At 39.1% G+C, this 19,712-nt stretch overlaps 2 protein-coding genes across 4 annotated transcripts; one reads left to right on the forward strand and one right to left on the reverse strand.

Moving 5' to 3' along the window:
• Nucleotides 1-8,144: 8,144 nt before the first annotated feature.
• On the forward strand, nt 8,145-11,936 carry LOC137966146 (protein SCARECROW-like). 3 transcript variants are annotated; one of them, XM_068812675.1, is made up of 3 exons: nt 8,145-8,613; nt 8,733-10,406; nt 10,875-11,936. In XM_068812675.1, the coding sequence occupies exons 2-3, from the start codon at nt 8,752-8,754 to the stop codon at nt 11,305-11,307; spliced, it is 2,088 nt and encodes a 695-aa protein (XP_068668776.1). In that variant the 5' UTR covers nt 8,145-8,613; nt 8,733-8,751; the 3' UTR covers nt 11,308-11,936. The 3 variants fall into 3 exon arrangements, with proteins under 3 accessions (XP_068668776.1, XP_068668775.1, XP_068668774.1); XM_068812674.1 differs by having other exon boundaries at nt 8,743-10,406; XM_068812673.1 differs by having other exon boundaries at nt 8,145-10,406.
• A 2,265-nt stretch (nt 11,937-14,201) lies between these two features.
• LOC137966485 (calcium uniporter protein 6, mitochondrial-like) lies at nt 14,202-17,726 on the reverse strand. Its single transcript, XM_068813117.1, has 2 exons — nt 17,205-17,726; nt 14,202-15,783 (listed from the first exon to the last, which is right to left on the reverse strand). Exons 1-2 carry the CDS (start codon nt 17,625-17,627, stop codon nt 15,334-15,336), a joined length of 873 nt encoding a protein of 290 aa, XP_068669218.1. The 5' UTR covers nt 17,628-17,726; the 3' UTR covers nt 14,202-15,333.
• Nucleotides 17,727-19,712: the final 1,986 nt, after the last annotated feature.

Consider the following 19,712-nt stretch of genomic DNA (forward strand, 5'->3'; position numbering starts at 1 on the left):
GTTTATTTTTTAAAGGGTATTTATTTGGTTTTGAGAAAGAAAAATATGAATTGAAATTTAGTCACAAGATTATGAAAAAATTTCAACTTTGCCTCTAGCTTTAGTTCTTGTTTTTCCTAAAGATTATTATATTTTACTTGGTGTCAATAATCAATATACATTTAAAAATTATTTATATATATTAAATATTTTAATAATAAATTAGTAATAATGGTACTTCTCTATATAGTAAAGATTTTTAAAATTTACTGTTATTAGTTTTATATATTCATATATTTTTAAAACTTAATCAGATAGAACAACCTATCGGTCGAAGTGGGGTTGAGCTCGGAGTTAAACGACAAGGAAGGTTAAGGAATAGGCTAGTGGCATGGAGACAGGGTAGATTTTGTGACCATGTCATGGATTTTCGTGGGGACAAATTCAAGATTTAAGATCGCAAAGATTTGGAGTTTTAAAAACTTGCCTAGCAAAAACCTAACCGATGCCCACCCATATGTATCATCAACTGACTGGTAAATCGGATAAATATAACATTTCTAAAATTTTTAAAGTAATATTTAACTTAAGTGATGGATTCGAGTTGTAAAACGAGTTTAGACCAGATAAAAATCACCGACCTCTCTCTCTTTTTCTCTATATCCTTTTTTGACTTAAGAAACTTGATGCCAATATTCTTCTACAAACCCTAGGGAGACAAGAGAAAACAAAACACAAAATCTCACTCTTTATTACTTAAACATTCCCTTGTCACCTAACACTCAAAACATTCCTATGTCTCTCTTAACCATCCATCTCTCTCCCACATATATAATCATCTATAATTTCATTTTTCTTCCTACCAAGATTTGATGACATCCATGATCCCAACTTCAAGCAAGAAGTATCGATTATAATAACATAGACAAGTCTTTGGGCACAGAGTCACATGGAGCAGGTCACATGAGGCCAAAACATACATAGAAATCTTCCTTCTTCAAAAACAATGAAGTGAGGAAGGTGACATTAGAGCTGATATCAAGCATATAGAGAGACAGGGGGAAGAGACAATAGGGTCAAGATAATTGAGGAAGAAGGAAGTGGGTGAGGTGGAAACCTTAATCCAAACTTATCCAACTTTTATTTATTTATTTTTTATTTGATTACATAAGATGTAATATTGTTGTTATTGTTGTTGCTGTTATTATATCCGACAAATAGATAGGTCCAGCAAACAAATGCAGTTGAAGTAGTTCAAATTCTTACCCATTGGTGGGTTTGGTAAGTCTTATTAAAATCGAATCTTCCAGAAACATCAATAAAGAGTAACCCATATTTTTAAATTAGGTTTTATTGATCTTTAATAGACAAAATTATTTTTAGAAAATGTCATAGATTTTTGGTAGTTTAAAAAGGTTATTTAAAGTTAAATTAAATTTAAAAAATACTTCGTTTTATTAAGGAAAGTGGTCTTATAATTATTAATTAGAATTTTTTTTGGTCTTAATTTATTAATTTTACTCTATCATTTTATGACAATTGGAAAATCATTTTTCTTATATCTTATAACATTTATTATAATTTAAAAATAATAAAATAACCCAAAGCAAGAGATTTTTTTTTAAAATATTTTAATTCAAATTTAAAGTTTAAAAAAAAATTAAAAACAAATAATTGGAATGAACTTAGGTTCATACACCCTTTTTTTCCTTGTAAATAATATTTCACAAATTTTAATTAATTTGAAACACATAAGAAAGGAAAATTGAGGTGCATTGACCTGTATTTTGATTAATTTCTCTTTCTTCTTCTTTAAGCCAAGGAGACAATGAGAAGAGAAATCAAATGCAAGAACAAAAAACAAAAGACTTCATTTATCCATAATCCCTGCATTTTAATTTTACAGGAATCATTTTCTTTGCATATGCAGGACCTGAAATAAAAGGATGAACTGGACAAAGGCTTCGGCATGTGGTATACATGAGAAGGAACTTTGGCGTGGGAGATGGAGACATTCCCGCAAACATAAAGGGACAAAGAAATGGGCTCTGGTTTTTGGAATTTCAGTACAGGCGGATACTGTGCCAATGGCCTCCGAATGCAGAGAGTAGGTGGGACTCTTTGGACTGTTTAAAACATTCCCTTTTCCAAAGAATTTTCTTCTCTCCTCTCTTACAGTCGTAACGGTCCGTTCTCGATGTGGATTGATCATGGGGGGGAGAGAGAGAGAGAACGGAGAAGCAGCCAAAGTTTGGAACTGCTGCCGGCTGGAAAAAACCTGCCTTTAAACGTCGCAAAACACGGCTTTGTGAGAGCACGTGAACTGTTTGATGTAATGCCACAGTCGCACTCCTGGAAGCAGAGACTGGAGAGAGAGAACTGTTCAAAGTTCGAGAGATCGAACAGAGGTGATGACTGATGAGTTCTCAGATCGCCAACCTGGTCGTGCTGCCTGGAAAATGAGTCACAGAGCTCCGACCTTCCGAGTTGTCATGAGGGTAACTGGAGCACGTGTAAATACCTCATTGGAACTCCTGGCAGCAGAGAACGGACCTTGGAGCCCCGAGAACGAGTCACCGAGCTCCGTCCTTCCGAGTTCCCATGAGATTATTAAACAAATGGAGTAAAAAAAAAAGTGGGTGTAGTTAAAAAAGTGAGAGAAGGGACCACCCTTCACGTGGAGACGAGTTGCAGGGCCGGACATGGCAAAAGATGTTCGACTTTCCACGCGATTCAAAAAGGTGGTCGTACCATGGGTCTGCGTGCGACGGCGAAGACGGAGAAGTTATCACTGGATAAAAGCTTTCGCAGGGGCTCATAGGCCGTAGGGGAAGCCTGGGGTGAATCGAGATTTGATCCGAGGGAAAGGTTGAGGACGAAAAGGAGAGAGTATAGAAAAGGGGGAGCAGAAGCAAAGGTGAAGATGGGATCGGGAACGTGGGGAGAGGAGTCTCTGGCTCTGGGAAAAGCGTCGAAAGCAAAATGTCAAACGCTACGTCGTATTTTTATTCTTGGGAAGTGGGTATGACAGGAGACTGCGTCTGCACTGACGCCCTTGTCCTTGGCTTTGGCCTGCTTCTGCTTCTGCTTCTGCTTCTGCTGCCCCTCTCCTGCTATGGCTACTAGCTACTGTGATGATGGGATGGATGAGAATTTGAGAGAGAAAGTTGGAAAGATTAAAAAAGGAAACAAATCTCCCTCTCTCTTTTCTGTTGACATCTCCATGCAACCACGATCGATCTTATATTCTTATAACAGACATAAATGAATGATTTTAGTTTTCTGGACTTAATGTCTCGGAATGAGCAGATTAAACATCTCAAATCTAGGGTTGGTTCATGAAAACTCAAACACTGTCTCAGTGATTAAATTTATCAAAAAAATTTACTTTTCTCATAAAATCATCTTATGATTATAATTTTTTTTATCTTATCAATAAATTTTAATTAAGGGGTATAAATTAATACTTTTTTGGAAGCATTAATGTAATTAATCGATAAATTAGTACGACTAATGATATGAATAAAAGAGGCAAGAAAAACCGGCAAATCGAAAAAATACAAGTAATGGGTTTAAACACTTATTTTAGAAAGAGACAACAAGGGATTTGGTCAATTATTGTAAGAGACCTGAATGATTTATATCGAACTTATCGAATATTCATGCTTATGTTTAATCCAATGAAAGTCTTTTCTTATACACTAAAAATTTCTAGAAATGGGAGTAACACATAATAAGTTAAAAAAAAAAAAAAACTAAGGATGTTACATGAATTACCTTTGATAAGCAAGTTCATGAATAAAACCATTTGAATAGGTCCAAAAGGTTTTGTATCACATCAAAAGCCAGTTCCCTCTTTTGAATACATTGATACCAATAAGTCAATACCACAAGTAATGTTTTGTATCTTACTATATACCTTTATCCATCTAATGACATTTCATGAATGTAAAAATATATAATAAAAAAGGGTATTTTTACATTATCATAAGCACCCCCCAAACAAAAAGGATCTCACCCACATGAAGGAGCCCTCCACCCCTAGTTTAAGGGCTTTTACACTATGCTAAAGCACCCCAAACAAAAAGGGTCTCACCCATATGAAGGAGCCTACCACCCCCTAGTTTAGGGGCTTCTACACTATGCTAAAGCACCCCAAACAAAAAGGGTCTCACCCACATGAAGGAACCCATCCCCCCTAGTTTAGATGCTTCTACACTATGCTAAAGCACCCCAAACAAAAAGGGTCTCACCCACATGAAGGAGCCCACCACCCCTGAAGCACCCCATGCTTTTATACTATATACAAAAGCCAAGGGTGCATTGGCACACTAACGAACATGGTAGTGGTCCTTCGCCCCATTCCAATACGTACAAAGGTTCAAGTGCTTTCACCGAATGCTCATGCACTGAGCAAACAAAAGGGTAGTGGTTATGACCTCTCCTACATCTGGGGTACTTCCATATTGAGTGAAAGCTCCCTTGGTTTGTTAATATGTACAAACTCTACATCAAATCCGAAAAATACTTTACTAGAAGGGAAAAAGTAGAATTGAGTTGAGAAGAGCAACTTGACATTCAAAGCTTTGTTTTCATGTAATCTTCTTCTTTGGAACTATATGGGTGGGACATAGAGAAGGTTTTGGTGTTTGTCTAGGTAAGGTTAATTGCCTTTTCCCAGTACAAATTGCAGAAAATCTATTCAACAAAGGTCCAAGAATAGAGGTCACTTATTTATCAATCAAGGAAATTGAGGCATGGACCTTAGTGTCTCAATCCTTTTGTCTCCTAATGTTTTAGAGTTTTTTCATGAGCAAATATGATACAGTAATGCCAAGGACCTTTCAAATCTCCTATAGTGTTGTGACAAGGCCATTGAAGGAGATGATTCTGATCCAAGTGAGTTCTAAACTTGTTTAATCAAATTAGGGTTTTATCACTCCTGATCAAAATTTAAGGGTAACCGAATTACTTTAAAATATGTTAATTTGTGTGAAAATAGAGAAAATTTTATTTTGTATATATAATTATTTAATTATATTTAAAATATAAGAAAGCTATTATATAGTCAAATATGAAATTTCACTTTCATTAAAGAATGTTTATTGATTGTATCCTAATAACTAAACAAACAAAAAAAGGATCGTTATCTTCTTTTATATCGGTGTTAATTTGAATGACTATTTCTTACATTTGAAACAAGTAATTTCTTTTTTTAAGACAATTTTAACTCAAAGATCATTTTTTATTTTTTATTTTTAAAATTTATTTAATATCTATTTCAATATGACTATGAATATTTAATCATAAAAAAGTCATGTAAAAATATGAGCTTTGTCCTGGATGAAAGTTTTAATCACTTAAATTTTTTTTTTATCATTTCCATGACCCAATGACTTCTTGATTGAGTTATCTCAATCTCTTGGAGAGGCCGTTTAATATGAGGTTGAGTCATCTCAAACTTGTTCAAAATCAATTTCACTTTGCGGCTCAAACTCAAAGACACTCCAAACCTAAATCAGATTTTCAGGGTTCCAACCTGATTCATGTTGTTGGGTTACAAAATTATTATTATTATTATTATTATTATTATTATTATTATTTACATGTACCTATTTCAACAAATTTATGCCCGATTACCATTTGAACCCAAAACCTCTAGTTTAAAAAACCCTCAATAGACCACTAAGTCACACCCATGCCTCAATATTGATTATTAATTTATTCTAATTAAATCTAAATTATATCATAATTTTACTATAAATCTAGCAACACAAATTAATCATGTGAAATTACATCTCTCAACCAATTAACATCCCTTAATGCCCAACAAACTTAGGTATCTCCAATTATAAATCTATTATACTAAAAAAATCAAAAGGGTGGTAAAGTAAATTCCTCCTGCTTTGTCACATCCATGTGGCATCTACACTAATTTAATACCACACATTCCCCTTAGTTTAAAATTTTAATTTCAGGTTAGTTAGATCAATTCATGAGCTGAAACCTGGCAGGATTTAGGGGGAGGGCGAGAGGGATTAGTTTAATATGTGCCTTATTTGGGAGAGATCTGTACTTCACGTGCATGGTTTTGGTGTTAAATTTTGTTCTTTGATGGTAATGAGGAGTTTTGTCTTCTCTAAAGTCCCCTAAGATAAGGGAAAGGTCCAATTAATCTCCCATTAGTGTCGGATTTATCGGCAAATTAATCGTCATTAGGATGACTCAACCGAGTCACCCACCAGTTTGAGTGAGTCTGGGGTGGAAAAACTGGGAATTTTGTTTCGGGAAGGATTTGAGGTTTCTTCAAATATGTTAAAAAATATTAAATGGTGATCGATAATCCAATTAACTGTTATTATGTAAAAAACTTGACCTAAAGGCAAAGTATTGAAGACTAGGACACATATCCTTATATTCCTATAAGTTATCGATCTTTTGAAGCATCATGCGAAGGGATCGAGCATAGTAGCGAAGTTGCCAAAGGAACTCAATCTCATAACTACTAGACATAATTCGTGTTTATTTCGCGTGAATGGATGATTTCGATTATTATCTAATACAATGAAGCATTTTAGAAAATTTTAGAAAAAAAAAGGTTAGATGGATCAAACTCTATGTAGTCTTATTTAAAAAATATATTTAGAATGTAATATTCAGACCATCAAAAAAAAAAAAGAAGTAAAAAGGGTGTAATTTTCTCATATATGTCACATAGAATAACTTAATTTCAATTATTTTATCATATGTATTATGCTAACTAACATAAATGCCTCACTCATTTTATTTAAAATGACAAAATTTTCAATTATTTTCCTATTTTTGTATAACAAGTATTGGAAATACCATAATTATACTTTTTATGTTTGCATATTATTATAATTTTTTTAATCCATATGTGAGTTATGATGTTGAAAATACTCCACCTTCTTTATCTTATTATCACAAAAAGATAAAAAAACCCATTTAATGCATAAAATGGTAATTTTTTATTTAATAATATTTTCATAAAATATACCTTTTAGTAATTTATAAGGAAATTAATTATCATATCCAATTTTATTTTATTTTTTTAAAATTTTATTTAAAATAATAACAATAATATATATATATATATATATATATATATATATATATATATGTGTGCACCTTGAGACTTATTTATTCAAAGCTAAAACCGATCTCATTATAATTTTTTTACCAACTTCGGAATAACAGTTAGATCGGTTTTTTGTACTTACTACACAAAATATTAATTATTTAAATTATGTATTTTTTATTAATATAAATTTTCATAAAATATGGTTTTTAGTTATTTATAAAGAAATTAATTAAAACATTATTTTTTAAATTGCTATTACATTAAGAGAAATAATATATATAAATACCTTGAAATGCACCATCACGCTATGTTTCATAGAGAGAAGTTGTACGCGCTATAGAATTTTTTGACAGACTTTGCAGTCAATGTTTAGATCGATCAAAGAGAACGGAAAATTAGAATTTAGGGTTCAGAAGAATATAATTTGAGATTTGAGACATCTACCAACCCATTAATGTTACAAAATACCCAATTTGTGGGTTTAGGGAAAGTAGGATTTTAATTCTCTCAGAAAAAATTTCATGCCATGGTTCCTAATTTTGGTATAATATGCTATAGCATGGCTAATCTCTAACGTTTGTGGTGCGCCCCCTATGGTTCATACTACATAATATTTGTCGTCTCGGATGGCATTCTTGCAATTTCCCAAATCAGAGTGCTTGGAAATTTCAACCCTTTTGGCCAAACTGATTTTTCCCTACAGTTGTCACTTTTTAAGTTAGGTCAACCCCAAAAACCTCTGTCAGAACCTAGAGAGAGCCACGAGAGAGCGAGTCAAACGAGTCCCATTGCTGGATCCGGACTCAGTCCTCACTAATTTGTTACCGGTCCAGTCAGGTTATGTGAGGTCAACCTGCGAATCCCTGTCGGAACCTAGAGAGAGAGAGAGAGAGTTTAACGAGTTAACTCGTTGGACGTTCTGTTTCCTGAAACTAACCCTGAGAAATTTGAAATAGCGGGGAGAGAGGGGGAAGAGGCAAGGAAGGGGAGGGGGTAAAATGGTCTTTAAGGTTCTGTATATCTGGTTTTTTTATTTCCTGGGAACCTCGAGAGAGACGATAATAAAACGGAGGCGGAGAGACGAACCGAAGAGTCCAAAATTTCTCCTCTCTGCCCGACACTCCTCCTCGAGCCTTCCAATTCTGCTCTTCCCTTATCAAATCGCGTCAAACGCTGGACGACGAAGAAGCCGAAACGCTACAGAAAATAAATCCCTCCCTTCGCTTGCCTGTTTCTCGCTCTGGGTACCCCTTTTCGCTTCTCGAATTCGTAAGGGGGAACAGATTTGAAAAGGAAGAAAACAAAGGCTACACAGCGGCTGCTACAGCTGCGTGCTGCCTGGGAGTTCGTGTTCTGGGCAAGGGAGAAGCGAGAGATTAGGATTGTTTGCTGTAGGGGAGAGGAGATAGAAAAGGGAATCGGACGGGTTCGTCCATGTCCCAGTCTTTTCGCCGTTATCTGCTTGGAAGAAGCCCCTTCAAATCCGATGCGAAACGCCATTCATAATACATCCGACACTGCCCACACCCGCCGTCTGTTCTTCTTCTTCTTCTTCTTCTTCTCTTACTTTTCTCTGCACTCACATGGCTGCTTGTCTCCTGTCTTCCGCTTCTGGTAGTAATAATAATAGTAGTAGTAATAACTTTGTTAGGGCTCCTCAGGAAGGGAAGATGGCTAGGAAGCGACCGGCGTCGGAGCTCGATCTTGGGTCGAATGGTGGAGGAGAGAGGTTTTCTCGGAGTAGGGCTGCCATTGGGGGCGACCCTTTTGCGGGAATTGGTCAGTCCTCCTCGTCCGCGGCGGCGGCCGCGTTTTTCAGTACCAGCGCTGGAAGTCATGATCTGGGTTTCGCGTTTGGGGTCGACTCGCAGGCGGCGGTGACGGCCCACCTGCAGGCTGCTGCTCAGCCACCGGCTCCGCCTGCTGTTTGCGGATTCTCTGGGCTGCCGTTATTTCCGTCTGAGAGAGACCGGACGCAAGGTTTCCCCACCGACGCGCCCGTGGCGGCCACTGCCGCCGTCGATGACCCCTCCGGGACCGCGTGGATCGATGGCATCATCCGGGATCTCATCAGCAGCGCGTCCGACGTCTCCATTCCGCAGTTGGTGCAGAACGTGCGGGAGATCATCCATCCTTGCAATCCTGCACTGGCTTCCGTTTTAGAGTACAGGCTTCGGTCGTTGACGTTGCCGGAATCCATCCCGCAGCATCTCCCCGGGGACAGGAGGAAGGAAATGCAACAATTGGGTGGCCATACCGGCGGTCTGTTTTCGCAACATCAGCAGCGCCACCACAATCATCCCGCCGCTTCACCTTCACCGGGACTGAAGCTCTACCTCGACTCCGGCCTCGAGAATCCTTTCCCAAGTACTCTCCCCGACCGCCTCTTGAACTGGCAGGAATCATCCCACGAAGATAATCGACTGCGTCTTCCTCATTCCATCAATCCTCCTGCTCCCACTAACCCTAAGTCTACTGCCTCTACTTCGATAACCACTACAGCTACTATTACACAACAATCATCAGCACAACAACAACAACAACAGCAGCAGCAGCAGCAACAACAACAACAACAACAGCAACAGCAGGCTCTTTCTCTTCTGCAGAAGCAGGCGAAAGAGAAGAAAGAGGAGCTAGCGAAACAGAAGAGAGACGAGGAGGGTCTCCATCTTTTAACTCTGCTGTTACACTGCGCCGAGGCCGTCTCCGCCGATAACTTTGAAGAAGCGAATAAGCTTCTGTTAGAAATCTCAGAGCTATCGACGCCGTTCGGGACGTCGGCGCAGCGGGTGGCAGCGTATTTCTCCGAAGCCATGTCGGCGCGCCTGGTGAGTTCCTGCATGGGCATCTTCTCCCCTCTCCCCTTCGGCCCTCACCACGCGCAGAAGCTTGTTTCGGCTTTCCAGGTCTTCAATGGCATCAGCCCTTTCATCAAGTTCTCCCACTTCACGGCCAACCAGGCTATCCAAGAGGCGTTCGAGAGGGAAGAGAGAGTCCACATCATCGATCTAGACATAATGCAAGGGCTGCAGTGGCCGGGGCTATTTCACATTCTGGCGTCCCGGCCAGGCGGCCCTCCGGCGGTGAGGCTGACGGGGGTGGGGACGTCGGTGGAGGCGCTAGAGGCGACGGGTAAGCGGCTGACGGACTTCGCCGAGACCTTGGGTTTGCCTTTCGAGTTTCATGGAGTGGCGGAGAAGGTCGGGAATTTGGACCCGGAGAGGCTTCACGTCGGGAAGAGGGAGGCCGTCGCTGTCCACTGGCTCCACCATTCGTTGTACGACGTCACCGGCTCTGATGCCAACACCCTCTGGCTCTTGCAGAGGTGAGTCCTCACGTGAACCAGCTCCCCTCTCTTCTCCTGTTAATTCTTTTTAATTTCTATCCCGAGCAGAACCAGTAATTGAACCGTTGATCGGTATCAGATCCTTTATCAATCCTGCATGGCCGGAAACATCCGAGTTTGATCTACTTATTTGTTGCAACGCGAGGATTTAACTCTTAATTTTCTCTCGTTAAATCACTGTTAGAAGATCTGATATTCTGATTCTTGTTCGACACCGATGAACCACTAGAATTGATCGCTCGGCTTAGGATCTTCAAAACTCATCTTGCATTAATGGCCGTCCTTGAATCAGCTGCTGCGAATGCCGTTTGAGAGCTAGGGTTTACTTTGTTTGGAATGTAGAACATGGGTTTCAATCTTGGTTCGTGAAGAATGCATGAAAACAGTGTATGATGATCAGTTTTAATGAGTTGTTACTGATGAGAAGGAACGATCTATGCTTTGCAGGCTATCACCCAAGGTGGTGACGATGGTGGAGCAGGATCTGAGTCACGCGGGATCGTTTCTGGCTCGCTTCGTGGAGGCCATCCACTACTACTCTGCGCTGTTCGACTCGCTGGGCGCCAGCTACTCTGAGGACAGCCATGAGCGTCACGTCGTGGAGCAGCAGCTCCTCTCGAGGGAGATCAAGAACGTGCTGGCGGTGGGCGGCCCGGCCAGGAGCGGCGAGGTCAAGTTCGAGAACTGGCGAGAGAAGCTGGAGCAATCCGGCTTCCGCAGCATCTCTCTAGCCGGAAACGCCGCCACTCAGGCCACCCTCCTCCTCGGCACGTTCCCCTCCGACGGTTACACCCTCGTCGAGGAGAAGGGCACCCTCAAACTCGGATGGAAGGATCTCTGCCTCCTCACCGCTTCCGCCTGGAGGCCCCTCTCCAGGTAGCCTCGCCGGTCTCCACCGTGAACAAGACATTCTTCGTCATCATCAGCATCAGCATCATCATCACTGTCATCGTCGTCGACTCCCCTCATTAATTCCATAAATGTATTCACCCTCTGCCGGAAGGGGACAGGAAAAAAAACCAGTGGGATGTAAATGCGAGTTGGTGGTGCAATTAATGGCTGAGGAAATTAAATGGGTTCGATATGTTTTTCTCTCTTCTCCTTTCCACCCTCCCTGTTCTGAATCTCATCAACTTTTCTGTATCAAGTTGAAAGCTTTTTCTCTTCCCTACGTGGGAAGAAGAAGTTCAGGTTACCTCTGAAATCTCATCAGAGCTTATCTTTTTGGTTGTCTTGAATATCTGGGTATTTGGTGTGGTAAAAGTGAAGAATAAAAGAGATCTGGGCAGACTCCAAGGAAAATGGAAGGATCATTCAACTTTCCAGGCCTGCTTTTTCTGGTTCTTTTCCATTTTCAGCTGTGGCTTTCGTCGAGTAGTTATTATCAGGTCATCCGTGGCAGAGATGGGAGACTGATTTCCACCAAGCTATTACAGCAATGCCTGTATAGGATAGGAGCCCCCATGGCTGCTTCTGAAAAGCCATTTTAAAAAAAGGAATGGAACTGCGCCCTTTGTTGGTTGATTTGCTTTTTTCTTTTTGTGTTTTCTGGTTCAGGCTTTCAAGATTTACAGTAAAGCAACCTAACATTAGGTTTTCCCTTGTTAGATTTAAAACTGATCTAAGTAGTTGAATTTCTTCCCAGACCTTAGTTACCTTCTTAAGGAAACCCATTAGATAGGCCAGGCCAGGCCAAATGGCTTAGAGAGAATGAATGAGCCAAGAAACCTCATCACTCTCATCAGTCATCACTCTTAAGACTTTGCCCTATTGGAGAGAGGAATGAATGATGCATGGTCATGTAGATTATTAACATACAAAATGGTTTCAAGAATCAACAAGAATGTTGTCATTGCCATTGTTTATAGTTTATTAGTTAATTAATACATGCTTTGGTTGAGTCATTGTGATCTTTGATAGGCCAGCTTGAATCCCTAATACATATCTTGGACTAGAGTGATTAACCCTTGTTTTGATTTGACAGTTGGAGGCTCAAACAAAGTAAAACTTGTTGTTATTGAACCCTTGTTGCATGCTTATATTAATTATAGTTTTCTTTTGAGTTGGAGATAGATGGAACATTGATAAATATTTTATGTTCTTCTTTTGTTATGTAAAATACTCCTGTATAAGCATAAAAAAAATACACCGTAGAGTACGTGGCTTTCCTATGCTTAGGAATAGAAAAGGGATGTAAATGAACAAGTAAAAATGCTCAGGAGACGAATAAAAACCCAAAAAGGGGAATATACTCGACCTACAGTAAAAACCTCCTTACAGATCTACAAAGTTTTATATATCATGAAATTGAACACTCTAAGATACGAGAACCTATCCGAGAGATGAAAACTAAATTGGTTAATAGTAAACCAAGTAGAAATTTTGCGCGCAAAATACTTTCCCACCCTTGGGTTGTGTTTGGAACATAGAAAGTGTAGATAAAATAAAAAGAAAGAAAAAAAAAGAAAAGAAAAAAAGATTTTTTTTTCTTGTTTAAATGCCCATTGAAAATGAGAGATGAAATGGAAGAGAAATGCAGTTTCTTTTGTTTGATTACAAGTGAAAAATGAAAAATAAAAATAAAATAGTAATATTTAAAAATTTTATGATTAAAATTTTCTCTCAAGTTTCTGTTTCTTTTCTTTTCTCCTCAATTCCATCATTTTGTGAGAAAAAAAATTATTAATTAATTTTCTTCTCTCCATGATTCTATTTGCTGCCAAACAACAAAAAAAAACTTTCGTTCTTTTTTCCTTTTCTTTTCTATTGGTTCCAAACAGGCCCTTTAGGAAAAGGGCATTTTTTGGCGCAAAGAAAGATTACTTGTTTTCTCAGTAAAATATGTTCTTACGTGAAGAAAGATAATATTCATTTTATCAACAAAAGTTATTTTTTCTATGAGAATTTCATTAAGGGTTTTTAGTCGTCGTATGAGGGTTGAGAAGAGAGAGGAGAGGAGGGTGGACCGTAGGTGGAGGAGGGGTTGGGAATCCTAGGATGGGGGTGATCTTAGAGAGAAGGGGAGAGGGGATATCTATCAAAACATGTCTACATTTGCAAATGGATGATTTTCCAACTTCAAAACCAAATGCTTCACCTCATTTCAATCCAACCTCAGTTTAAATTTTTTTGGAGTAAACAGTTTCCAACTATTTTCCAACTTTTTCCTTGTATGAACCGGCAATAGCATTCCATTCTTATTTTCTTGAAGCAAAACGAATGAAAGTTTTGGTAGAGAGAGAGAGTGACAAGGTATTTAAAATGGAGCTAGTGACATTGCTTCATTTGTTGGTTCTTTCTCATAGACTTTGTCACCTAGTAGTTGTGCTATGATTCTTCTAACACATTCTAAAAAATGCATTTCCTGCAACAGTTTTAAAGATTCTATTACACTTTTTAAACTCTATAAAGTTGTAGATCGAAAATGGAGTTCTTCCGCGATAAAATTTTGCTTCGCAGGAGAACTACAAAGCAGAAAATGCCATGACAAGAATAAAGATAATTTGATTTCCTTTCACCATTTTTTCCCCTGCATTTTGTTTGTTCTTCTTGGTCCTCTTTGGAGTAATCAATTTAAGTATATTTACATGGTTTAAATGACCCAATGCAAGCTTAGTCATTAAAGCTATCTTTATTGTCTTAGTAAGGTAGTATTACTTAATTAATACTTGATTCACATTGCAATCTCCCATGAATTTATTTGGCATATCAAGGCACCTTTTGAAACATAACAATTTTTCAACTAACAGGTTAAAGTAATATAAGAATCCCATAGTCAGATCAGTATGGTAACATGAAGGCCTTGAATACTCTAGCAAGGGTAATCCTTTCATATGAGAGTTTATGAACTTTGAATACATTTAACTGTTAAAATATATCACATTCACTTATCAGTTTTGTGTTTACAGTTTTAAAGATAAGTAAATCATATTTAGTTCTTGCACACATAAAGAGAGTGAGAGAGGAGCATTCAATACCTCAATGCAGGGTTGTCAAATTCAGGCCATATCAATCCATAGCTTTTAAGCAGACCTATCTATCTTCTTATACTTCCAGTGAAACGCTTTCCTTAGGCCAACCCAAAAATTGCAGACTTTGTCCATCTTGAGGTCAACCATTTCCACTCAAATGAAGAGTTAATAGGACCCTTGGACTCTAACAATTTCATGGAAGCAGCAGCCCTCTTGTCGTTTGGCCCTGGGAGACATCATTTAAAAATCCATTATCCATTTATTTTCTCTGAAATGTGATCCCATGCACTTCTTGTTTGTATCTGCATATTGAAAATTCAAAGCTTATCTCCTCATAGCCTCTGATATGGCAAACCATGTCTGTAGGTGGTGGTGGGCTGATTGGGTGACTTTGCTTCTGTATGTGATCATGGGGATTTTCTCAGAATCAGTAGTACAGAAAACCCTAAATCCATTCATGCGATTGATCCCCACAAAAGATGTCCTGTGAATGGCATCCCTCTATGGACACAACTTGAGGAAGAATACCTTTTACCTGAGATTTCATTGAATATGATGGCAAAAAAAGGAAGGAACCTGCAGAGTATTACAAATAAGCTGGACAGAGTGACACAGATGGGAGTGAAAAATAGGAATTCTCTGTATAAGATTGACCAATTGGCAAGTTGGCCACCAAGTTTAGTTGATACCCAATACGAATAGAACTGGTGAACAAAGTGGATACAGTACATCCTGATGAATCTTTTGCCGGGTCTAGCAGAAGACTAGAACAAAACAATGTTAAAACTGTATATGTTTGTTAGAATCTCTTGAGTACCTTGACTGACGAGGAAGGGAGTAGTCCAACCCAGATGGAGACTAAAATAACCCGGGTCACACTTAAAACACAGAAAGAACATCAGGAATGTGATGGCATCGATAGGGTCTTAATGTTTCTACATCGTCTCTACCTCCCTTGCCTCAAACTCATGTAGAGTGAACTTGCACTGTTTTTGCAATTGGATGTAGCGATCCAAGTCAAAGTTCTGTTTCTTAATCAGCTTCCTCTGTCTTGATGAGAACAGCCTCTGCATGAAATCTCGATATGAAGGATCCCTTGATGTGAATAGAAAGTAGGCATATCCAAGGAGCAGGCCAGTTGAAGTGGTGAAGAAAGCAATTGGTTCCATAACATCCCATGAAAATTCCCAAAAGGTAAGCCGAAAGAATAGACCAACTTGGACGACAAAGAAGCCCAATCCAGTCCACAAGATCTGCCGGACCTGCTTGTGGGCTAGCATATCAATCTCTTCTTTTCTTTCTTTTAACTTCTTCATTTCTTCTACCCTTGGGTCATTCTCAGGTGCTAATGCCAGGGGGATAACTCTTCTCACCAGATCCACAACCTGATTAAAGTTTTCAGACAACAATCAGTTTGGACAAAGACACGATGCCCGAATAAGCCAAATTACTTCTAGTAACCAATACAGGCTAATTATAAAATGACACAATGAGTCTGCAGGAAATAACAGTTAAAGATCTAAACAAAGGTGCAGTAGTGTGCCTTGCTTCCTCATTTATGGAAGAAGGCTTGCTCATTGCTTTTACATTTTGTCTCACATGGACTAACCTTCATGTAAGATTTCTTCACTCAAAGAACCCGGCAAGCAAAAAGAATCTTCATGTAAAATCTGTAAGGCCAACAGGTACATAGGAGTTCGAAAATGCAACCCACAGCTTTATATTGCCACACAACATAGATTATTGTCAAATAAAAACAGTTGGTTAAAAGAAAACTGATTTTATGTATCAGATGTTGTACAAAGAGATTCCAATGGGCTAACTTTAAGTAAATAGATGATAGATGAATAGAGGATTCAAGGAAAACAAAAATGTTTGCAGTATTAGGAGAAAGTAATGTGATGTCTTTGCTGATCCAAAATAACAAATAATGGGGAAAGAACCAAGAAAGAATACTATTATCCATTCAAAAAACTAGTTATTCCATCGAGCTTAAAACTAAAAGAACAGAAATACAAGCAGAAACTGGCCAAAAGAAATTACCCTTCATTCTCTCATCCACTACAAGAGACAAACACTAAACCCCGTTGAAAGGTCAACCCACAAAAGAAACTGAACCCATCTTGTTGCTCGAATCCGTTTGATGAAAATACTACAAGATAACAGGAAGGAAACAAGAAACAAAGACAAGAGAAGCTGTTTTCCCCGCTAGCTACTGAAACAGAGAACGTACGAAAAACCAAAGGAACAAATGTAAAGATCAAAATGCCTCAAGCAGAACAAGAAAACAAGTCAAAGCAGATTCAAAGCAAAGCAAAGCAACAGCACAAAAAGGCAAAAAATCATTTTTCTTCAGAAATCATCAAGGAATCCCCTTCTCCGACGCAATAACACAAGAAAATATTCGTTAAGAGAGGAAGAAAGACAAAGGCAAAAAGAAAGAAACCGCCCCATCCTTACCCCGTAAACCAAGACAGACACTTGTCCATGAATGAACGAAATTAAGAACAAACATGACAAATAAACAGAACTGGAAAGACTTGATGGAACTCCAATCGTCTTAACAACGACAGGCCCCAAAATCAGCTCCTCAGGTCGCTACAATAGGACATGACACCAATCTGTTTCTCAAAGAATTAAAAAAACCAGGACAAATTTCCCTTCGCGAACCCACCGCCAATGGAAAATTTTTATGCAACTCAATACTCATAACCAGAGCAGAAAACCAAGAAATCGCAAACCAGAAAAAGGAAACAAGAATGACATATGAATAAATAATCACTACGGAAAGGAAATAATTCCTCACCTTATCCGGATGCAGATAGACCTTATCTCTGAAGAGCAGCAGAACACCAGCCTCATCGAGAACCTTGGCAAATGCCTCAGCTTCTTCAGCCGACCTCGCCACCCCCATATTCTTACAGGTCTTGATAAGCTCGGAATAGCCAATCACCTCCTGCCCTTCCAGCTCCAGCCTCCTCTTCAACGCCCCCACGTTCGCGAGACGCAACAGCTTCTTCGCCTCAGCGATGGAAAACTCCTCTTTCCCAGCAGCCTCGCTGTCTATCCGATGCCGCTCCGGCACTTCCTCCTTGGTAGCCAACCCAGAAAAGAACGCACGGTTCGGATGGAGATACTTCTCAGTAGACCTAAAGCAAGACGACGACGACGACCCATAACGCACAGACGAGGACAATGCCCGGAAGAAAAACCGCGAGGATCTCCACATGATGGCTACAGATATGGGAAAAGAATGGTTGCTAGAAAACCATTAAAGCAAAGAAGGGAAGGCAGGCTCTGTGTGTGTATGTTTTCGTTTGTTTGTTCTGATTCGGCGGAAACGGGGAGGGGGGGGAAGGTGAGTGAGGCGTTCGGATTTGAAGGAACGAGAGAGAAGCGGGGGAGAGAACCGAAACGGCCAGTCAACGCAGATGCTGAAACGACCGTCAGGTTTAACGGTGATGGAGAGGGGAAGCTAGCGAGGCCAGCCCCATCTGTTTTCTTTTAATTGGAGAAGCGCCGGCGAGAGACTTGGTCAGAAGTAAAGACCGGAAGGCCGGCCGCCTCCCACGGTTGAGGCAGCAAAGAAATATCTGTTATGGGATTCAACCATCCATTATCCGATCAAACGATTATGATTGGACAGACGAGATAAATATTTCATATGTTTGGCAACAAATGTATTTGATCAGCCCTCTGTATTTTATCCCTATAGATTCAATATAAGCCCCTTATTTTTATTTCAAATAAAAGGGGAAAAAACTGAAAATAACTTATTCTTTTTAAATAAAGGAAACAAATTGGGAAATCTACTTCGTAATAAGCCCAAATTCATGAGCTGCTTTTACGCCGTGGAGGCCCATTTAGGAAACAGCTTTTGAGTCGATGCAACTCTTTGCTTCAGCGTATAAGCCAGAACAAAAGAAAAAATGTTAAAAAGAAAAAGAGAGAAAATCTTTTTTTTGTTGGTCGACTCGACGTAGACGCCGCGAATAAAGAGAAAAAGAAAAGCAGCCGACCAGACCAAATCTATCACTCTTATCGCTACGTAAGCGGGCACCGCCCGCGTCTTCTCCACTGGATTACGCGGAGACTCGTAGAAGCACGACACGTCAGCATTCACGCCACGCGACTTTCACCCACAACTCCTGCTCGCCGTCTCCGTTCCGTGACTAGCTCATCACCGGTAACGGCTACGTCACATCAAACCGTTGCTAAGTATTCCTCGAACCGGACCGCTTGGTGAACTCGAAATGTTTAGATATTTTCCGGTGGGCAAGGAAGAAGACGACTCTGAGCATTTTCTTCCGAGAATCAATCAACGAAAACAAAAACCGGAACAAAGAGCAAACTTTGAGGAGGTTTGGAGAGGAGAATAGCTAGATCAAAACCCAGATGAATACTGCGACGAAACTCTCAGAAAACAGGATCAATTGGGGACTGAAATTCCGCCGAAACTGGAGGATTGATGTTACGGGTCTTTGTCGGTCTCCTCTCGAAGCTTCCTTCAAACCATTAACAACAGTAATCATGCTTCAGTGTCACCACTCACCATCAGACCTGTTCTAAAAGCTTCCACAACTCATCGCTCGTACGGAGACAAGATGGACGGACGGATAATGAACTGACAGAACGAAATATAGAATTATTGGTTATGTTAAATTTTTTAACTGAAGAAATAAAAAATATGTTATTAAAGTAAAAAATTACAACAAATGGAAGTTCTTATTCGATAATGTGAAGAGTTTTTAAACTTATCCAATATACTTTTTGTTGGGTTTAAATATGCTGAAAAAATAATTTAGTGAAAGGCACAACCAGAAGAGGAAGAGTGTCGGTCTGTACTACGATGAAAATCTTATTTAATTTCATTTTAAAGGAGTCAAAAGCTTGCCTTTGGTCTTTATAGGCAGGTTATCAGATGAGGTAGTTAGCCAAACTGATTTTTCAACAGAGAACTTTCATCAAGGCCTGCTTTAGGTATTTTTCCTTGAAAGTACTTAGGGTCCGTTTGGAACCTCACGGAAAAAGAATAAAAAATTAAAATAAAAATAAGAATTTAATTATTATTATTTTTTTAGTGAAAAAAAGAATTTGATCATATCTTATTTTTAATAAATATTTTTAAAAATAATAATAATCAAATTCTTATTTTCTTTACTAAGGGTTCCAAACCGACTCTTATTCGTCACCTTAACATCCATGACCTAGACTTGTCCCGCCCCAAATTCGCAGACAAATTTCACAGCCTTTGACGATGGGGTTTTGCCGGGTTTGGGGGCGCTGGATTAGTTGATCTCGCAGCAGTGATATA

Source organism: Aristolochia californica, unplaced genomic scaffold, assembly GCF_029961685.1.
Source record: "Aristolochia californica isolate CCGP_79_NKW_82.1479 unplaced genomic scaffold, dmAriCali1.0.hap1 SCAF_5, whole genome shotgun sequence".
In the NCBI taxonomy this organism is placed as follows: Eukaryota; Viridiplantae; Streptophyta; class Magnoliopsida; order Piperales; family Aristolochiaceae; genus Aristolochia; species Aristolochia californica.

Excerpts from the sequence above, each read along its gene's own strand:
- LOC137966146 (XM_068812673.1), top strand. The coding sequence starts at position 8,665 with ATGGCTGCTTGTCTCCTGTCTTCCGCTTCTGGTAGTAATAATAATAGT. Across the intron at positions 10,407-10,874 it reads ACCCTCTGGCTCTTGCAGAG|GCTATCACCCAAGGTGGTGA; the intron begins GTGAGTCCTCAC and ends TATGCTTTGCAG.
- LOC137966485 (XM_068813117.1), bottom strand. The coding sequence starts at position 17,627 with ATGTGGAGATCCTCGCGGTTTTTCTTCCGGGCATTGTCCTCGTCTGTG. Across the intron at positions 15,784-17,204 it reads TCTATCTGCATCCGGATAAG|GTTGTGGATCTGGTGAGAAG; the intron begins GTGAGGAATTAT and ends AACTTTAATCAG.